At 38.7% G+C, this 18,959-nt stretch overlaps 1 protein-coding gene across 1 annotated transcript in view; it reads left to right on the top strand.

Annotated features, from left to right (window-relative positions):
- Positions 1-18,959, top strand: part of LOC124541401 — a 67,387-nt gene that overhangs the window by 6,168 nt on the left and 42,260 nt on the right. The window contains exon 11 of the mRNA XM_047119252.1: positions 1,528-1,698. Within this exon, the coding sequence (XP_046975208.1) occupies positions 1,528-1,698 (171 nt within the window). The remainder of the gene's footprint in view (positions 1-1,527; positions 1,699-18,959) is intronic.

The following is an 18,959-nucleotide window of genomic DNA, read 5'->3' as shown; positions in this document are numbered from 1 at the left end:
AAGCACGTATGTATTTATTTATTATGCGACCAATTTATCAATTTTTTCCAAATAAATCGGGTTTGACTGCGCTCTCAGACTTGAACGGCCATTTTGCTCAAAATATTCATGCTGCAGTTAATGCTTACAAGTAGTAATGATTAATAATGTCTGATATTTAAATGATGAGTTATTATAATACTTAAATTAAAATCACAGTAATTAAATACTCTGTATTTGAAAAAAAGTATTAAGTTTTCAAACCGATTTTAACATAAAACATTTAATAAAATTGCGACTAAATCAGAAATCATATCGACAATTTTATGTCGAAAGTTTGACGTCATATTATATTTGCATTTTAACATAAATAGTCATTAAATACATTGTAGTGTGTAAATTGATGACACAGTCAATGTGTTTCACAAGTTATTCAGGATGAATATTGTAATCAAAATTAACACTACAAAGATAATTAAAAATAAATCACAAAACATTTGTTAATAAAAGGTATTTGTGTAGGTATATTATTATAATCACGTTTTTTAATAGACTACCTGCAACTATAATGATTTACATCTATTGCTGTCTTTGTCATATCCATTACTGAGAGAGAGAAAACAACAATATGACATTTTTAGTATAGCTATCTTCACACTACACTTTGTGCGTCATGTTGGCTGCATTATAATAACAATGGGTGGGGCATTGGAGTTATAAAGCGCTTAAGCGCTAGAAAAAAAAATAGGTCTACGACTATTACAATTTCATAAAATAATTTAAGCGCTGACAGCGCTATATTAGTTAAAGAAGACGAGTTGTGTAAAGTTTTTTATAAAGCTTACGTATTGTGTAGTCCAAATGAGGCACAGCGTTTCTTTTTATTATATAAAATAGAAGTATTTCCTACCTTTTCAGTACTGTGAGAATAAACCTGGTGTTGTTTTATAAGTTCAGACGGTTAGATAAAGTGAAACTCAAGAAAAGTTAAAATGCTCGGCAGTGCGTAACAGTCGCAGCATGATAATCGCTGATTCACATTAATTATGTGAACATTTGAAGTGCGCGATAACACGCCCAGCCTTTGTACCTTGTAACCTTTGGCTAATTTGTGTCGAGCTGTGAAATATAAATGAGAATGTACTTGTGTCTAATATAAAATCAATACTCGGAGCGACCGAAGCCTAAAACGGATTAATTTGTGTCGGTTATCGCTCTTCAGATTCGCCGAACATTATTTTATCACCGGCAGCTCATTACTTTAAATAGCTGTGAGGTAATCGTAAAATAATTTTCATTAAAAATTTAACTAAGTTTGGCGGTCGTTTTTGAAATCGACTCGTGAAGGTTCCGCCAGGGCGCGCTTCCTCTATCCGTGACGTTGGCGCGCTTGCGTGCCTCCGCTCAGTCTGCGCGAGCTTCGCGCTGTTGCAGTCGTCTCCAAAACAATAACGCAGGGGCTCCGTAGGAGTCCTTAAATAATTTTTTGAGTATTTATCGCGAAGTGACAGTGACGCAGTGCAGTGTGTTTGTGGTTTTGTGGTGCAGTAAAGGTGTACAGAAGCGGGCGATACAGCCCGCAGCGGCGGCGCGGATCGATACGGTGTGGTATGGCGCAGCAGGTATGAGCCAAGGGGGCTCGAGACGGCCCTACTCGCGCGGGGGCCCGCGCTGGCACCCGCGTTACAAGGACTACTGGGATTACGAACAAAACTACAGGTTCGTGCGCCAGTCAGATTTTTAAATATTTTCTAGATGACGTGCATAAACGTGACTTACTGGCTTTTGAAGGCAGTCGTCATTGTACAAGTTATTTTCCGAGTGCGTCGCCTGCAGCATCGTTAATCCGTGCCATCGCGTACAGAAAACGGCCCCTCGTGCATACGTGATCGTACTTATCATCGCCGAAGTCGTCCATATGTATTGTACCTCTATAGTCGAGTAATTTCCGCCCGTCGGATGGTCGACGTGTTTTATCTATCTTTTCACGCCTACCGACACTATCTCGAGAGCCAGCGAATAGCACAATAGATGTGTAGAAATGTTTACATGCCGTGTGTCATACATATAGATATTATACTAGTCATTTAGCATTTCCACATAATGTGCTGTTAATTATACAAATAAATTACACGACATTATATGTATTTTAAATCTAATAATGCTGCATTACTTGTCGTCCTGACTTACAATTAGTTATTTAAATTATTAATCCTGCAAAAGTAACTTATTTGGTGAAGAAGAGTAACTGCTGAGTTTTTTTATTGGAACCGCAGGTAGTGTGATGGTCAGTGAAAAGTAGTGATATGTTATTCCATAAGTACTTGTATGTGCCTCTTTGAATTAAGTAGGTTTTGATTAACTTAGTTGAGTAGTTTGTGTATTATTAAAGCATTCATGAGAAACGTCTCGTAACACCCGTTAAATACTCATTACTGCAGGCCAACTAGTTCCGTAACTCTGCGTTAGCACACCGCTCAATCATAAATGTGATGTTTCTGTAACTATTAAATTAGTTTTAGTAAAGCAACACTTGTGTATAAATAGCAGTCTCTAAATTAGTACCACTATATACTAACACTATTCTATGCTTTAAATTCCTATGAGCAATGCATGTAATCATTTTGATGTTGTAGTTTCCTTTACCTATTTTTCACTCATACTCAATGAGGGCTGAAAGAGATATCTCAGTAATTAATAAGCTTTCCTGTGTAACACAGTTTTGTAAAAAAACAAGATATTATATTTATCAGAGAAATAAAACTGATAATAAATAAAACAGTTCTTTGAAAGTAAACAAGTCCTTCAACATTTCTCACAAATATAATACTGATGAAGTAATTAAATAGGTGTGTAGCTAAGAGGTGCAGACAATACTAAGCAAGATGTAGATGTCACGCAAGAGGAAAACAAAAGTATTAATTATGTAGCAAATACGAAAGTATGTTCTGTAATCGTCAGAACTGAGTAGAAGTATTATTATATTATTCAATACAGATGACATTTGAAAGGTTGTTGGTTGGCACGGTGAGTTGTCTAATAAAAAGTAATACCATGTTATGTAAGAAAATATTAACATTCAATTTTATGTAAAATAATTCCTAACACATTTTATAAATTTAATGAATTTTGTCTTAAATTCAAGATAAATATTTTTATTTATTGTTGTTGTTACAATAAATGATACTTATACCTAAATATTAACACATTTTGAAAGAAGTTTGTTTTTATCATTCAAGGACCTCACTTTTTTATTTTATTATTTAATAGGCTATTAAGGCATCACCTTAAATTATGCCATATCAATCTGCATTGTAAGCCATAACAAGGCAGCACATCTACTTTTAAACTGCACTAATTAATCAAGAAAGGTAACACCTACAAAATAGGAATTTGGCAGGTAGATTCCTTATAAGGTGTAGAAATCAGCTGAGAATGGAATTAACAATATTCGGATGGAGTGGGGGTAAAACAAGGTTTTGCTAATATGGTATAATTATGTATCTAATACCTTAACTTTTGATAGTAAAACAAGGATTACAGAATAACATCTACTGTGGGAGGAAGCAAATTCATGCATGTGTGATGATTATTTACAACTACCCACCAATTTGCCATTTATCTGAAAGTACACAATAGTTTACAGTATATGACTTTAATAGCAGATTGAATGAATATAAGTGTTTTATGTTGAGGCTGTGTATGTATTTGTTGTACATAATAAGTGATCAGTTGTCTGTATTGCAGGAAATAGGAATCAGTGACTTATTACACACTAATAATTGTGTTACAATTTACATTGTAACTCAACTATTTACTGGAGGCATTTTTTAAATCATTTTCATAGAATTGACAGATAATTATGAATACAATGAGCTATTTATTTCGTTCTATGTTCATTGATAGCCCGTGGTTACTCATATTTTAGCAATGAAGTTCACATTTCGCCTTTAACAGGCTTTGAGACGTCTTATGAAATCCAACATGGCGGATACCACATGCGAGATCTTAACAGTCCGTTAAGAGTATAATTTGTGTATAAAAATGACTTGAACTTTTGGCTTTAGTTTAATACTATGTATAAACTCATACGCGTGAGGAGCTAATATCGAGCAGCTAATTCCAACAGGCATATCATGAGGCTAGGGCCGGCGGTCGCGCCGTCGTCCACACATCCGCGTGCCACTATATTTAGGACGGGCCGTTGAACCCAAAGGTCGGCGTTACCTGCGCCCGCGCAGACCAGAACGTTACTCGACTTGGAAAAAATATATACCTGAGTCACCGCGTTCAATACACTTTTGTACTGCACGCGGGTAGAAGGTTCTGTTTTTTTATTTTATTTTACAAATGTAACTTGATGCTCTCTCGGTTGTGATAAAAAATAGCGACGCGGTATCGCGTTTGGAGCGCGAGGCGTAAACATTCGGTCGCTGCAAAATTAATACACAATAATGTCTACGTAAATACGACCGTTTAATATGAATTCAAATATAGGGAATATTTTCTATAATCTTTATATATTACTTTTTATGCTACACTACACACACTACACTATTTGATAGATTCGTTCTGTGGTACGAATAATATTAACGAAGTAGTCTCTCCTCGGTTGGTACAGCTACACGCTAAACGAATAATTGAAATAATATTAACAATAAAGTACACGTGCGTGTTGTAAGTCCTGTACCCTTGGTGTGTGCGGGGCTGAATCACAAATAGTCCAGTCAAATTACGAAATGAATAAACATGAGCGAACACAGTTTGGGCATTTTGAGGATCGAAAGGGGGGTGCACCCTGAGCTTAAATTCCAATTTGAGGGGCTGTAGTGAGGTCAGCTCAAGGTCATTTCGACCGAAACGCGTTTAATTCGATATCTCGAGAATGATCACTGTTAGCCAAAAAATTATAGAGACCTTTTCTTTTCCAAATTAAATTTACCAACTTTTTTATTTAAAACTTTTTTTTTCTAACATTAATATTTTTCAACTTATGACTCCCGCAAGGCAAAAATTTCATTTTTTTTCCTATTTTTCGTCGTTTTCTCCCCAACCATTGGATTTTATTGAATTTTACCGATCATCAACGTAAAGATCTTTTAATTATGAACAATTTTGTTCTTAAACTTTTTTCTGTAGTGTCAATACCTTCGTAGTTATATATCATTTTACCGAGCGAAATCCGCGCCACTGTCGCAATATAAAAAGGTCAATCGATGAAACTATTTAAAAATAGGGTATTTAATTTGGGTAAATTTTTCGGTTAATTTGGGTAAGAAGTAAATTAACAATTAAAACTGTTTCACACATTTATTGATAAAAAAAATAGGTTATAAAATTCGGAAAGTTAAGCACCCGAGGTCGATGGAAGTGATTCGTGAATATTAAAGGCCCTGGCGGTATCGGGGCATACGTCGTCCTCGTCCATTACGTCAAGATCATCATCGTCGGTAATCTTGGCCATATTGGAACAATAGTTCTCTTGGCAATTATTGCAAATAACTGAGCAAAAGAGGCCGGCCTTTCTGCATCCGCACGCTTTGCCGCAGTTGGTTTTGCATTTGCACGCAATCGATCTCAGTAAATTATCCGGAGCTGGTTGCAATGACATCGTTATTGGCTCCAATCCACGGGGGGTGCGACGCCAGCCCCACTCCTCGGGTTCCAGATAATTTTCCAGCCAGTATTGTACTTGGTAGAAACACCTCAGCGAGTGAAAAAATGCCGCATCAGAGGTAGGAGGAAGGGATTCTAATTTAACCCTCCCACTGCCTGCCATTTTTTTATATCCCTTATATCGGAGCTCGTTGAGATTTGTACAATTCGTGTCACCCGCCTTGCGATACAAATTCAAAATGAATTGTTCGCCGTTTGAAGCGATAGTTGTTTTATCTGCTTTGTCTTGCAGAAAAACTTCAGTTAACGAAACCAAATCCGGAGATTTTTTCAATGCGGTCATTGTTTTCAGCTTGCCTAGGTTGAATGGTGCCGACGTTGTGTCGCAACCACTAATGGCGTGCAAAAATAATAGGTTTTTTGCGGCATTCGGCCCATATATCGGTTTGAGGCAGTGTGGGCTATATGTAGCGTCCGTCGATTTGCCTCGGCCAGGTTTTCTCAAGAAAATGTTGTTGCACGCGCCGGCTGTTGCAGTCAGCAAAACCAGCAAATCCACGTCCTCACCAATAACAACCGCAGCACTATACTCCTGCGAAATTCTCTTAGCCGTACTGATAATTAGACCATCCGCATCCTCTACGGCTTGCTCCACCTCTATGTCTGATTTGATGAGAACCGTTTTCAGTAGTGAGATGAATCTGGTCTTATTGCTCTCGTTGCCTAAAAACTTATCTTGAGTTGCGGTGACGGTCATATTGTCGGTGAAAATTATATCCACACATGGCTTCAACTGGGATCGGCGCAGTCGTTCGGCAGATTTGGTGCCAAAGTTGGAAATATCTTCGGGATAGCCATCGAATACAATTACTACGTCTGTACCGTAGTGTTTTTTTGTGTATGCTACGTATTTCTGGCATATATCGGAGTAGGTAACGTTGCTGCCCCACACAACCCTGTGTAGAAGAAATCCACCGTCAATAATGAATTTTGGGTTCGGCCCTAAGTCCGGAGGTGTTTTTAACGGCAGGAAGCAATCATACAACGTAGATTTTGTGCCGTGGCGCATTCCTTCCTGTGTGAATAACGACATCGGATAAGGTGCCAGCTCGTGTTTTAAGATTTCTTTTAATTCCGTTGGCAAATTTTCAGACAGAGTCATTCGTTGGAATAATAACAGCGGCTGAACTGGAACAACTGGCGCATTGTCATCCACGCGGATGCTGTTGGTAATTGCAGCTAATGGAAGGACTTTTTTTTTTCGTTGAAACTTGTACGTCGCGAATGGTCTTCCGATCATCTCGTTCAACATTTTCGCGCCAACTTCATCGCAAAGATGACAGTTGATTGTCGAGTCGCCGATGGCACCAGTACTTAGTGACCGCAAGTTGCATGCCTCGATGAAAGGTTGGCGCTCACTCAACCAGTTGTCCAGTTTTTCTGAGTCGCTGTTATCTCGCACAATGCGCGACGGTCTAGCATCAACATGCTGCTCAGTAGTTGCGCTGAATACGCCGCAAAAATTTTCGACTTCGTCACAAACGTGTAGCATTGAGATCATTCCTAGAATCCATCTGGATGTTGTGTGAGAGTTTATCCCACGTCCTTGCGTTAGTCCACCAGCTACTTTCATAGGTCGATTTAATCTTTGCTCAATTACCATGTCGGACATAATTCCTGACCACGACTTGTCCGTAAAGTGCATCGTAAAGAAGCCATTAACAAAATCTTGCAGCTCGAAATCAAGAAATTTATCTTGCAAATCCATCATTCTCTGCAGATATATATGTGCTGCTTTTGCGTACAAGAAATGGCCACTAGCGTGGAAATATGGCAACATTTTTTGGATGGTGTCAAGATGCAAGTTCCAATTTCCCGATCTTTCGGCTTCAATGAAGTTTTTCATGAGCGTAACCATACGAAAGTATTGTATCCAAAGTCTTCCGGTCGGGCTCAGCTCTTCAAGTACTTTCAGTTGATTTTCGAATTTCTTATACGCGGCTTCAACAACAGGATTCTCGGCTTCTGCGAGGATGTAGGATCGTTCGGGCCCGGATAAAATCGAATCAAGTTCTTCTCGCTCTTCTTCCGTAAATTCGCTCTCCATGCTGTCAATTATCATCTTGGCTAGCGATTGGTGAACCAGTGTGTGTCCTCTGACAGCCCGAGAATATGCATGTCCAGACAAAATATGGACGACGCTGTTACCAGCGTATATCGTCTGTAGAAGCTCTGTCAGGCCACTGCCATCCATAATGTTTCCTATTGAGCCTAAGAAGGACATCAATAAATGAAACCCGCCCAAACGGAGGACTATTTTACCGACAGGTGAAGTCGAATCAACGCCAGATATAATATCGTGAGCTTTCATGAAAAGCGGAAGGTCGAAAGTGACAACACATCCTTTTTGCCCGGCATCTTTGCATTTTTCGGTAGCCAAACGTAACGCGGTATAAATAGTGTCTTCTTTGGACGGATGAGCATCGATGACTGGTAATGGAATCACCCTCGTTTTCTTGAATGATCTTTCAGCTATCACTTGCTGCATGAAGCCATTCCATCCACCAATATCGGGTCGAACAGTCCACTTGCCATACAACCATAAAAAGTCGGCAAGCGTTGGAGAAATCGTCAGATTTATCGGACGAATGGAATTGATGTTGAGGGCACAAAGTTCATTCGGGCCACAACGGTTTTCGTATGTCTCGATAGGGATGTGTCCGAACTTTGCTATCTCCGCCGCAGTTAATTTCGTAGATTTCCGCGAGGCAGGTGCTTCGTAAGAGACGGCTTCGCAAGGAGTAACGCACTGTATACCCCCCATTACATGAAAAGTATTGTGGCCATCAATTGTATTAACATTGAAATCGGAATTATCGAAGACAAACTGGGAAAAACCATATACCCCGATTTTTGGAGAATGATTCTGGATACAGCATGATTCAAATAATAACACTTCATTGTAGGAAGAGCAAAATCCAAAAGCTGACAGTATGTCGATGAGATGTTTTGACGCAAATTTCCTGTACAGAAATGTTGCAACTCCCAATTGCAGGGGAGAATGAAATCGGCGAGGTCGAACTGCAGTCATGATGGCATGTGCGATGGTAGTGCAGATAGTTTCCCACTTATTGGTCGTTGAACACTTGTATTTCATTATTAAAGTGCGAAGAAAAACTTTGAGCGATTGTGGAATTGTCGACTCAATATTTTTCATGAAATCGTCGATCGGAGGAAATTCGTCTTGCAGCAAAAGGCCTCGAATATCTTCTAGTATTATTCCTGCTGCTTCTTCGACAACACGTGATCTCTCTTCTGCTGGATTTCCTTTTTTCGCCTTATAAAACGAATCGCTCAAAATTTTCGCACCTGCATTCGTTAAGCAAATAAATGTGCCAAGACGTGGTCGTTCGAATATCACGATATTATCGCGGTACTTGTTTATTAAGTACTTTTTTATGGTACGGAAGTCTACTTCTTCAGCACCCTCGATTTGGTGGGTTATGTCGGAAAGTTTAAATTGACAATCATCATCATTCGATAGCATGTAATTGTATATTGCGTCGACAATGTCTTCGATATTTTCACAACTGCGTCTTCTTTTTACTCCCCTTTTCGGTTTAACTTTTAAATCGAGCCAGCATTTGTGATGGTATCTTGCGCCAGCACCAACATCATCAGAAACTTCTCGTATACGCGCACTCACCGACTGTGACACTTGATCATTTCGGCCCTCCAATATCGACAATATGGATTTTTTCACCGCTGAAAATGATTTTACCGAACTTATACGAATTCGTTGTTTGAGGCGAACGCGTTGGTTCGTTTCTTGAACGTTTTCCGGAATCTTTTCGGTGCAAATAAAGCACGAGTTTTTGAAATCGAATTCCTCTTCATGTGGCACGGGTAAAGGTGTCGGTGTCCGCGATGACGACGAAGAGTCTGACGACAGACTTCGCCGTACAACAGCCGCCGCAGCTCTCTCGTCTCCATAATGTCTTTGACACGAAGAATGCACCCTAATAAATAATTAATACCAGGAGTAAATACTGGAAAATTTTGTGATGATGAAAAGTAATTTTTATAACGGTCAAAAAATAATGAATATTACCTTATACTCGATAGAGAGGTTAACATGCGCTCATGTTCCTTATTTCCCCTTATCACGCTGGCTTTTATAAGTGTTTGTATCCGTTTTTTTTGCACCGTTATAACTTCTCCTTCACTCAACGTTTTGCTGCATATAAAGCAATGTTCCATTTTTATTTTTTACAGCAGCACAACATTCTAAAACCGAAAATACACGATTTTTGATCCTCACTGCGTAGAAGCCAAGAAAACACTGAACAACTGAACGGTTATGCTCACTTCCACTCCCCTTTACCCCGACCCTTTCTTAGGCTAAAAATAGATTTCATGGGACGAGGGTTACCCCAGGTATAAAAATCGAGGACAGATGTTCCTTACTTGCACTAATACACGCAACAGTGTGTCTGTGGATACACGTTGCGACAATGGCGCGGAATTCGCTCGGTAAAATGATATATAACTACGAAAGTATTGGCACTACAGAAAAAAGTTTAAGAACAAAATTGTTCATAATTAAAAGATCTTTACGTTGATGATCGGTAAAATTCAATAAAATCCAATGGTTGGGGAGAAAACGACGAAAAATAGGAAAAAAAATGAAATTTTTGCCTTGCGGGAGTCATAAGTTGAAAAATATTAATGTTAGAAAAAAAAGTTTTAAATAAAAAAGTTGGTAAATTTAATTTGGAAAAGAAAAGGTCTCTATAATTTTTTGGCTAACAGTGATCATTCTCGAGATATCGAATTAAACGCGTTTCGGTCGAAATGACCTTGAGCTGACCTCACTACAGCCCCTCAAATTGGAATTTAAGCTCAGGGTGCACCCCCCTTTCAATCCTCAAAATGCCCAAACTGTGTTCGCTCATGTTTATTTAACCCGTTTTTAGCCGTAATTTGACTGGACTAAAACAAGTACGGCAAGGCAGGCCCTTTTGTCCATATATACGAAGGTATCAGCTTCGTCTGTAGTTTATTGTTGAGGTATTCAGTTTAAGACAATTGATAAGTATTGTCCACGAAATCCAATATGCGGAACAATGGAGTAGATGTATACGAATATAGAAACACGGTAAAATCATTTCTATTCTCTGAAGCCATTTGTGTGAAAGAGATGGCATGCCTTTTATTCCTTTATCTTTTTTTAGTCTAGACTAGTGACCCGACCCGGCTTCGCACGGGTTCAATGCTGATACTAAATAAATATACTACAGAATTTTTAATTGTTTATTTACTATATTATTCATGTATTATACAAAAAAAGCTTCCTCTCGAATCACTCTATCTATTAAAAAAACCGCGTCAAAATTTGCGTAATTTGAAAGATCTAAGCACATAGGGACATACAGCCGTAAGTCACATTGTTTGATAGTATGAAATCTGATGATTGGTACCAATGGACAGCCATTGGTATAACAGGACTTGTGAGAGCTGACGATTTAAATTGATCGGTCCTAAAGTTGGGCTTGGAGATGTTCAGTTCAACTTGGAGGGCAGCGAGAATAATATCTACGACGACTATTTACGTAGGTCTGGAGCATGGAAGTGGATGGACATTGAGGTAGAAGACGACCAAAGAAACGATGAATGGATTGTTTGAAAGACGATATGGTTAGTAAAAAGGTTACTTGTGAGATGACGTCAGACAGAAAGCTATGGAAGAAGAAGACATGCCGCGCCGACTCCAAAAAAAATTGGGATAAGGGCAGGAGAATGAGAATGATTTACGTATGTGTAATCGCACTTGCGAATCTGTCAGTGGTTTAACTGCCTCTTTAGAAACGCCGATGAAAGTCAGATTAAGTAATTTGAATTCGATCTGAGCGCTCACTGGTCGCTATGACGTCATCAGCTGCCAACCAATCGCTATTCAGATCGAGACTAAGTTCGTTATTTGACTCTGATACGCCTGTCGGCTACCAGAAGTAAGTTACTACATGTTTAAAAGCGGGTCATCTATCTAACTAGTTAATAAGGGATGTTTGTATGTTTGACCTCGTCGGCTTTCCTTAAACATTTGACCAAAGATTAGATAGGTTCTTCTGTATAGGTACTGTCAAGGAGGTATCTGATACCAATAAACATAAAATTTACTCTGTATGTATGTCCTGATCCATACAAAGCGGGGATATTATGTCTTGTGCAGCGATTCTCACACCACGTCATGGTACTGTACGAAACCAAAATCTTCTGTATCAAGGAGGCACACAAAAGCTTTTTGAATCGTCATATTCGGAAAGAAGATTGACCCGAGAAGAATCGGAAAAAAACTCAGAAGTTGCACTTATCGACCATTTTATTTACAAAGTATGTCAGTAAAGAACAGTAGAATTTTTATATATCCTGCTTAGAAATCAATAAATACTAAATCGTCATAATTTTTTAATTTCAATGTAATCTTGTATTGAGTAATGCGTCTTATTTGGCATATGAGGACTTATCTCAGTAATTAAATAACACTCACAAGTACTATTGAAGATAATTATTACTTAGTTGAGCCAACTCGAACAAAACTTTGATTGAGGTCGAAAAAAGTACTCCATATTCATGTGATGTGGGAACCGCTAAACAATATACGGGGTATGGTAATGCGTTTATAATGCCGGGGTATAATGGCCACGCTCGGTCTGCCAGGTGTGTCGCCAGCCGCCCGGCTGAAGACCCGCACTGGTTCATCGACCAGCTCTAAGTTTTTTTTTAATCGGCCAGATGTACTCGCGACGAGTTCGCTCAGGTTATTTCTGCTGTGTCGTGGTCGCTATGATTCATAAGTTTTGCGTTTTGTTTGTAAACTTGTTTTTGTGCTTGTTTTGTTTGTCTATGCGAGCGTTAATAGCTCGACGATATACGGGCCGCCGAGTGATGCGCTGTCGTCCCCGGAGCTGGTATCGCAGCTTCTAAAGCACTCGACGACTTTTAATCTCGGAATATACTTTTGTTAATCTCTTAATTTTTATTGAAGATTATTAACTATTTCCCTTGTCAAGAAGTTTCTGAATTCCTGATAACTTCGAATTCCTGATAACTTCATTACTCATTTTCTCCGTAAAACGTTATTAAAAATTACCTAAGTATAATTGATTTATACAAAAATAATCTTTATTACAGTAGACACTTTTACAAAATGGATTAGCGGGTCGAATTAGACGCAATTTCGTTAGTTTATTAAGATTTGGGTGCTCATGAGTATACGAATCCGTGTCGAATGACTGTGGTGTAAAGCTAGTACCAGTTCCATCCCTTCTAGTACGCCACCAACCTATCTTCTGATGCCTTTTGTCCTTCAACACCGAACACGAGATGAATATGTTGCTACCCTGCTTCGATCTCGAAACCATCGCTGTATATTTTTGCGTTTTCATAATTTCAGTCAGCTGTATGTAATTAATAGTAAGGACTAATTTGATTAACAGGCAGGCGACCTCTCCGTCGGAGGTTAATTTGTAATTCATAGGGGTTTGACAAGCGACAACTAGCGACCGGTCTAGCGGTAACGCCGCGCATGCACCGGCTACGTGCCCCTTCCGGCAGCGTTCGCGAACGCTATAATGTTCGGATGTACTGTATATGGGTATATACCATATTATATTAAAGGTATAGACACTTATGTAGAGGCATATGTCGTTCATTTGGGTTTCTCTCTCGTTAAAATCTCTATCAACACCGAGTCTGCAAGTGAGTAGAGTTGTAGCTCTAGGCGTCAGATCGTACGTAATGCCTTTGGTTCTCCGCATAAAATCTTTCTAGTTGTGACGAATTTGCCATCTTTTTTATGTCATATAGGCTACTTGATGGCGGGGGTCATCATTGCCCATGAACATTACTAGATATTTTTTAGATATATTAATAGATTCTCATATTACCAATGCACTACCAACCTTGGGTACTAAGATGTTATGACTCTTGTGTATGTATTGGCTCACTTAACTTTCAAACGGGAACACAACAAAACTCAGTATATCGGTTTGGCTGTTGAATATGTGATGACAACTTAAGGCACTTGTGTTTGTGCAAACACTTGAGAACTATAATTCGTGTCGTGCAGTCTGCCGTGGTCGTTGTCGTCAGTAGGACATATTTATATTTACGACATAAATAAAAAATATAACCTCAGTATTGTAGTGTCTCTTTGCTGACCATTTCTCCGCACAGCGATGTATTTAATTGTGTAACTAGAAAGAGAATGTCACTTCGTAATTACAGGGAAGGTAATATCAGGCGAAAGCTAATAAATTAATTGCACGTAGGGGTGGCAATGGCCGCCCACCTGTGTCGGGCAGCTGGTGCGCTAGGCCGCCTATTCGTTTACATAACCCGACTTAGAAGGTATCCTATCTTATATTAATACACCACGAGCGGTTTCTTGCAGTAATAAACGTCGCGTCGAGTTCGTTGCTAAGTTTTAATGAAACTCGTACCTCGAGGTGTTCCTTCTCCTCCATTGGAGTTGAACTTCGAGATGGGTTAGGGTTGCTCCCTCTCGTTTAAATGTAAATTTCAGAAAATCCTTCCCGAATGTCTATACGTTACGAAACGAAGATCTCAGAATAAGCTTGTATGCGTATATCGCTCTATAACTACTTAAGCCTCAGGGTATTGCCTTTTATATAACAGCAACTAGCTTCTGCTCGGATTGCGTTGCGTTGTAAATTTGTTCGTAAACTACTTAAATACGACTTGAATCTATACCAATTGTGAAGGGATAGTTTAGACACTATTTAGTTGATGTGTTGCATGATATAGCTGAGATTTATAACAAAGTAGATGAAATCAAAATATTCATGGCACGTTATATGTTAGTCGTTGTCCACTAAGCAGAATATTTGATTAATATATACTTTATTATGATATTGAATCAAAATATACTTTATTAAAGTAGGCCTATACAAGCACTATGAATGGTCATTTAACAAATTATAGTAAGTGATTACCGGTGCAAACAGACGCATTCTCCATTCTCATAATCTAATGGGACAGCAAATCATACACAAACGGAGAGACTTTAAGCGCTGGACCGACGGATTTACGTGCATTCCGAGGAAAACCCAAAAACGTTATCGGCCCGATTTGGGATCCGAACTTAGGACCTCGGTATTTGCGGTGATATATCGAGCCAGTAGCCACTAGATTACATGTTTGTCGAAATTTATCTTGAATGGTCAAGCGATGTCGAAGTCAATTAATCGCATATGTACATTTTTACGTATACGTTGAGAGGCGCGCAAATGGCCGCCTAATAGTCAGTTGTCACGTCTGCTCGAAGTAAATGGCGACGCGGCGAATCTATTATCCGATTGGGCTAATGAAAGGTACGGAACTCTGACGACTTGGACGAATATCACATCGCATTTGTACCAATTGGAGGTTTTTTGTGAGACAGATGTGTTTCCGCTGTTACGTCCCTTGCGTAGGTAACCTTGTCGGAAATTTGATCAGCAGTGATCTACTCTTTGTCACTTTTTCATTCTTAGATTCTAAAAACGCACTTTTTTATTACGAGTATCCTTTAAATGATTTCATTTTATTTTAGACCATGTCGGGCACAATACCTGACATTTCACGATCGCATTGCGGTTGTGTTCCGAATTCTGTTCTTCTAGCAAAGTTCTCAACAAAGGTCTACTGAAACGGCGATAAGTGACTCAACAACGATATAATTAAATAATATTATTAATAATAAACCGCGTAGCCGATGAGATATCCTTTTAGCAACACAATGCACAATCCCTCAAAGTTTTCTTGGTTTTTAGAGTTTTTAGTAGCCTTCGTTGGATATAGACATATTGCTAACTCCCATACAAACCGTTTTCAACCCCTATTTAGTCTCCCTATGAGATGTATTTTCATAAACAATGAAACTGAATTTTAATCATAAGCCAAAGGTTTCATACTGAATTCCAAAGTTCTTACTTTCAAAAAAGCAAAATTACTATGTTAACTTTCGTTTTCAAATTTAATCTTCCCAGATGACAATTTCTTAAAAGTTTTCCTCTAAAACAGAAGCCTAAATATTGACTTTCATATATTTCAGATATGAAGAATTTCTTAAAAAATCTTTCCTTAGTTTTTAGTTTGTTTCCTTCCTAAGCCATTTTAAATTTGTTGAAGTAGATTCTTGATACTTATCAACGCGAAGATTCCAAATACCACCATTGATTCAATGAATATTTTGTTTACAGTATATTGTCTGGCGTGCCACAGTGGCAATGCAAGAAATAGAAACGAGACGGGCCAGCGAGCACCGCTGAGCTCTAAGTGCTTAATTGTGTGTTTATTCATCCAGTCCGTGATAAAGGAAAACACCTTCGCAAAACAATTTCCTTACCTCTGACGACTGGCCGGCAGCGCCGACATAATATATTCATTATTCAAGTAGGATTAAGTTGAATGTTGAACTACTACGGTTTCCTAATATTAATTCTACTTATACGTTGTGTTTTCTCTCTTCTCAAATGAAATAACTATCAAGTACTGTTCCTCAGAGACATTATTTTTGCCTTTACCCCATGATTAGTATTCAGTTTATTTAGTATAGTGTTCTATGCGTTACCTAATCGAATAAGCACGCAACTAATATGGTCGGTACGCAAGTAATATTCGTCTCGGATGCGTTGCACAGTCCAATGGTATTTATAGAGGCAAGGGATTTTTTTAGACCCCCTGCATCTGTGTCGACTTGATTCTTGACACCCTATTTGAATTATTCGTGACTCCCACGGAAATACTCAAATATTTTCAAGATATTCAAGTAATTTTAATCCTTATGCGACGAGCCATAGGGGCGATATTATCATAAAAACACATTAACGCCGCAATACGACAAAAACTTAAAGAAACGGTGCAAAAACCCGATCTCATGCTGTGGACCGTGCTACCTTCACCGTCTAATTTGCGCTCGTGTCATTTTAAACTCAAACACGTCGGAATAGAGTTGTTTTTTCTTCGAAGTGGTCGTGTTCGTGAAGCGTCGCTAGCTGCGTCTCGCTCGCACAGCAGGTAACGCAAGCCTCACACGTCCCGGCGTGGAGTGGGCTGTGATTGTTGTGCTCGAGACAGAATCCACACTTCGGGGCCGAGTTTGCCATTTAGAACTCGGAACGACGAGGTTTCATTTCGGACTCGTTTGAGATGAAACCTATACGAAGATATGAAATCAATAAACATCGCCATCAAATATTTAATCTCTATAAAATGCTAATTCACAATCTGCTTTACATTCAGTTTAGTTAACAAATTTAAAACAAATCAGTCAATAGATATCTACAAATAGCTTTCAATAAGGTTATTTTATTCCTGTGCTCATTTAAATTTAAAATAATGTTGTGTAAGGTTTTGATAGTGTTTTGACACATTTTGTAACGTAATTAATTAATCAGAAGGTCTAACACGGCTTTTCTTAACCAATGATTTCAAGTACCGCTGTGACTATTTGTAAAATAAATATATATGTATTTACAAGTTATCTAAGTTGTGATAAGAACCACAAAGAAATCAGCTGCACGTGTACCCTCTAACCTGCGTGCGAATAACGTGGTAGAATAACCTGGGACTTCATTTGCAGGTTACTTTTAAGATTGGTCAGTGACTGAATTGGTTTTGTGCTGAAGGTCAAGTGGGTGTCATTGTATCGATACCTACTGACACAGCACGTACTTCCCCACGCATGTCATGCTGAGGGTTTTTGGAGTAGTTAACATATCAGTCATAAAATTATATATTATATTGTTTATTATATATCGTACAACTAGCGGACCGCTCCAGCTTCGCACGGGCGCAATGCTGATACTAAATATACTACAGAATCTTTCTTGCTTCTTTACTATTATGTCCTTGTATTATATACAAAAATATTCCTCTCAAATCACTATATAATAAAAAAAACCGCATACCGAATTTAAATAAAATCCGTTGCGTAATGTTAAAGATCTAAGCATACATAGGGACAGACAGCGGTAAGCGACTTTGTTTTATGCTACGCGATAAATAAGAGGGCGGCTATTTTATCTAATTTCATCATTGTGTACAATGTACCATCTCAAAGTCAAGTTACACGTTAAACATTCGGGGTTGGGTTTAAAGGAGCCGAGAACTCGTTGCGGCGGCTGACCGTTACCTGCGCCCGAAATTCTGAGAAGTGCATTAACTCACTCAGCGTTTCGTACTGGTTTGTCGAAACTGGTCCGCTCGCCCTCCCCAAAATGTTCGCTCCGAATGCAATATTAAGAGTCCGATATACATTTGTCGACATCGCTAAAATAACAGGTTCGTACGAGTATTTCGTCTTAAATCTTCAAATCAAATCAATTTTATTCAAGTAAACTTCGCAATTAAACGTTTTTGAATCGATGTTTAAATGTTACCGTTTCGGAAAGCCTTCAGCGAGAAGAAATTCTCTGCTGCTTACGGTAACAATTAATGGTTTATACATATTTATATTGGAAGTGATCTGTTATATACTTATTGCAGAAGTGTGTTTGCAAATACATGTGCAGTGAGCACTTTGTTTCCTCACTCATAATGCCAATGATGATGGATCAGCAATTGCGTACGAACAGAAAAATGGCCAGACGCAGAACTTTACTTGCTTCATGTAATTTAGAAGTGGTACTGTCCACTTCTTAACTCCTGATTCCTTTTACAGGGGTTTTTATCTTAACTCAGGACGATGACCTCGACCGGGAGTTAATTTATTTTATTAATTCGCCTTAATCTGCATTTGGGTTTGTAATGTAAACAAAATATTGTCGTTTCGGTAGAACCCACACCCGAACCGGTCGTAACGGTTGACGTTATAAAAGTACTTTTAAAACTCCATTTGAATAAAAATATCTCGATTGTGAAATGCTTTCGTATTTCGTTTTTCAAACGGTTTCGCCGTCGACACATAACTTTTAATTTGTCGTTTATTTTCTTAATTACACAATAATGGTTGTGTGAGAGTGTTTGTGTGAAGCAGAGGCCACGTGTGTTGCTGTGCGTGGAGTCCCAGAGACGGATAAGAACTCGTATTGTTTATTGTTGTTCGGTTGCATTGTGATCGGTTTTTGTCGCACGTTTTGTTTCTCGCCCGGCTCGATACGAGCCGCTGAGTTCCTCGTTGTTTCTTGTCAGCTAACTTCACATTCCCAATCGATGGATGATTTAGAAAGATATGTATTAAACTAGCGCCCCACCTCAGCTTCGTTAGGGTGTAATGCTGATTCTATGTGTACTACAAATTGTCTTTTTATAAAGCGTTCACAGCTTTTTCTGTCATTAGAAAATATAAACCGCTATGT

The sequence above is a fragment of the Vanessa cardui genome, chromosome 28, assembly GCF_905220365.1.
Source record: "Vanessa cardui chromosome 28, ilVanCard2.1, whole genome shotgun sequence".
Lineage (NCBI taxonomy): Eukaryota > Metazoa > Arthropoda > Insecta > Lepidoptera > Nymphalidae > Vanessa > Vanessa cardui.
The sequence above is the reverse complement of the archived record's forward strand: the minus strand, read 5'-3'. Positions and strand labels throughout refer to the sequence as shown.